The 2841-nt window shown below is 35.5% G+C and overlaps 1 protein-coding gene across 1 annotated transcript in view; it reads left to right on the forward strand.

Annotated features, from left to right (window-relative positions):
* EXO1 (exonuclease 1) overlaps positions 1–2552 on the forward strand; it is a 55240-nt gene extending 52688 nt beyond the window's left edge. The window contains exons 12-13 of the mRNA XM_006902519.1: positions 802–995; positions 2411–2552. Coding sequence (XP_006902581.1) covers positions 802–995; positions 2411–2552 — 336 coding nt within the window. The remainder of the gene's footprint in view (positions 1–801; positions 996–2410) is intronic.
* The last annotated feature ends 289 nt before the right edge of the window (positions 2553–2841 follow it).

The following is a 2841-nucleotide window of genomic DNA, read 5'->3' on the forward strand; positions in this document are numbered from 1 at the left end:
TTGATTGTGCAAAATTCGATCATTCTCTCTCCAGCTCCATTTCTGTCACCGAGTCCATGTTTTCCAACTACTGAATCTTCCTCTTTGTTCCCAACATTAAAATATCATCTTTTTGTCTTTTAAAATTTTGCTCTTAGAGATCTGCTTTTTGCATTATAAAGTTCTGTTACTTCTGTTTTCATGACTTTCCAGGTAAACACTCCCTTTATACTTCTCAATATTATTGGAAAACTCATTAACCATTTTTGACAATCTATTTTATAACTTGCTTTGTATACTTCATTCTCATTCAGCTTAACAGTAACAAGACTTCATTGGCTTCGTAATGATTACAGGATAAAAATCTACCTTTCAGTTGTAATTCTCAACTGTCAGAGATTTAAGTTAATTATGACACATATGTCCAATGGAAGAATAGGCAGCTTACGCCAAATAAAATCCAGTTCCAATTTGTGAAATGGAAAAATCACTAGTGTATATGTTGAGTGGGATCAAACTGCTAAGTGAGAAAAGTACAGAACAGCACACTGTCAATCGCCTGTGTGTGTAAACAAGTCAGAAGGGGAAGCTGGAGAGGGTGATTCTCTGTGGAGGACAGGAAATGCAGACAGTTTACTTTTCTTTCTGTTTTGTAATTAAATTTTGTGCAAATGCATATATTACCTGTTAAAAGAATCACAATTTCTGTAAGAGACATTTGGTTTTGCTTATGGTTTATTTTTATGTGCCAGGGCATAAATCTGAAATGCACTGAAGATAGTTCTCTAACAGAATATGTAATACTGGGCCTTTGATTTTTAGGTTCCTGGATTGTATAAATCTAATTCTGTGGACTCTCTTTCCACAACTAAGATCAAGCCTCTAGTACCTGCCAAGGTCAGTGGGCTGAGCAGGAAATCAGCAGGTATCCAGAGGAGAAAGCATCACAATGCAGAGAACAAGCCCGGACTGCAGATAAAAATCAGTGAGCTCTGGAAAAATTTTGGATATAAAAAGTGAGTTGCCCCATTCCTTATCCTAAAATAGGAAAAATAAGAATAAAGTTTTTTTAGTAGTGTTGTTACCATATTTATATATTTTAAGCTGTTTGTTTCCCTAAATTATCCAACCTAGAACTTGGGGAAGCTACTGAGTTTATAGAATTAATTTTACCGGGTTTCTAATAAATTTGGCAAACATTTTAGAAAGATTGACTCTCAACATTTTTGAAAGCATAATACTTCCTTCTGTGAGACTTTAAAATTAGCCACAAAGTATCATCAATTTATATTGTTCATGTATGTTTTTAAATTCTTCCAAATAAAGCATATGTACCGAGAGGAACCCAGAAGTGTTTGAGTTTATGTTCTTTGTTCGGTTTGTGTGTGTGTGTGTGTGTGTGTGTGTGTGTGTGTTTTGTTGGGTTTTTTTTTTTAAAGTTACATGAGGCGATAGGGTTGAACCATAATCTAGTTGGAAATACTGTCAGGCTCATAAGAGATAGTGTAAGTGGAAGCACTTTGTAAATGGGTAAGAGCTGGTCTGTTGGATTTTATTTTTATCTTACTTGAAATCTAGTATTAACCCATATAGCAGCAGTCCTCAAGTATTTGCTCTCTGAAACCCTTTACATGCTAGGTGGCATGGACCAGACCTTGAGAACTGCTGCTTGAAAGAAAGTAAGGGTGCAACAAGACAAGGTTTACTGATGATGAGTTTTTGTTGATTGAACTGAAAGACCTGTGTTATCTTTATATGATGACACATCTCCATTTTTTAAATTATACTAGTTTATTTACAAAATTTGAATACATTGTTTTCCAGAACAGATTCCTCCAATTTTTCTCACTCCCCTGACCCATCAAATTGTGTAACTCCATGATGAATCTCCATTTCTACAGATAAAACATTTTGTTCCAGCAAACAAAATTGAGTTTTTACAGTACTTAAAAGTGTATTTCTGCTTCGCTTATTAATTTTATTTAGTTTTTTAAATCCTTCTGCATATCTGGTAGTGACCCAGCACATACTCTGAGAGGCAATTTTGAAAAGGGCACTAAGGAGGGGAGCTCGGTGGCCTAGTGGCAAGGAGCTGCAACTACAATCCCAGAGGTGAACGGTTCGAATCCACCAGTTGCTCTGCCAGGGAAGGAGGGACAGTCTCCTCCTGTACCAGTCAGATCTGATTTGACAGTACACGCACACAAAAATAATAAAATTTAAAAAAGGGGGGCACTAAGGAAGCAACATTCAGATGTTATTAGGCGTGTCCAAAGAAGTACCTGAGTGTGTATAATATAAAGAATTACTAAAGAGTCTGCAATCTTTTTATGTAACTTTTATTTGTCCAGGTAGCTTTGTTTCTTTTCTAATAATTGGTTCCCTGAAAATACCAAATTTATTTTTTTGTCATATGTATTGTATTTTGCAGAGACTCGGAAAAGCTTGCTTCTTGCAAGAAGCCAGATCCTCTGTCTCCAGTCAAAGACAACATCCAACTAACTCCGGAAGCAGATGATGATATATTCAATAAGTCCGAATGTGCACGTGTTCAGAGAGCAATATTCCAATAAACTCGGCTTGGTGGGAGGCTTGTCGTCTACAAGCAAATATCAACTTGAAATCCCTGTTTGAGGATGAGACAATTACCAAATGGGAAGATTTGTCTTGTATCTTTGCCAATTTAAATATAGAGTACATTTTGTATATTAACTATATAATTGTCTCTTGCTCAGCTTTTTATATTTCCCTAAGAAACTAAATAGAAGGATAATTTTGCCTCTGACAGCTTTTTTAAAGTTTTAATATTATTTGTGCAAGTCACCTAAAATAGATGAAAATCTAAAGATGACTGCAGTATTT

This window comes from Elephantulus edwardii, unplaced genomic scaffold (assembly GCF_000299155.1).
Source record: "Elephantulus edwardii isolate Elephantulus edwardi_28Jun2011 unplaced genomic scaffold, EleEdw1.0 scaffold00424, whole genome shotgun sequence".
In the NCBI taxonomy this organism is placed as follows: Eukaryota; Metazoa; Chordata; class Mammalia; order Macroscelidea; family Macroscelididae; genus Elephantulus; species Elephantulus edwardii.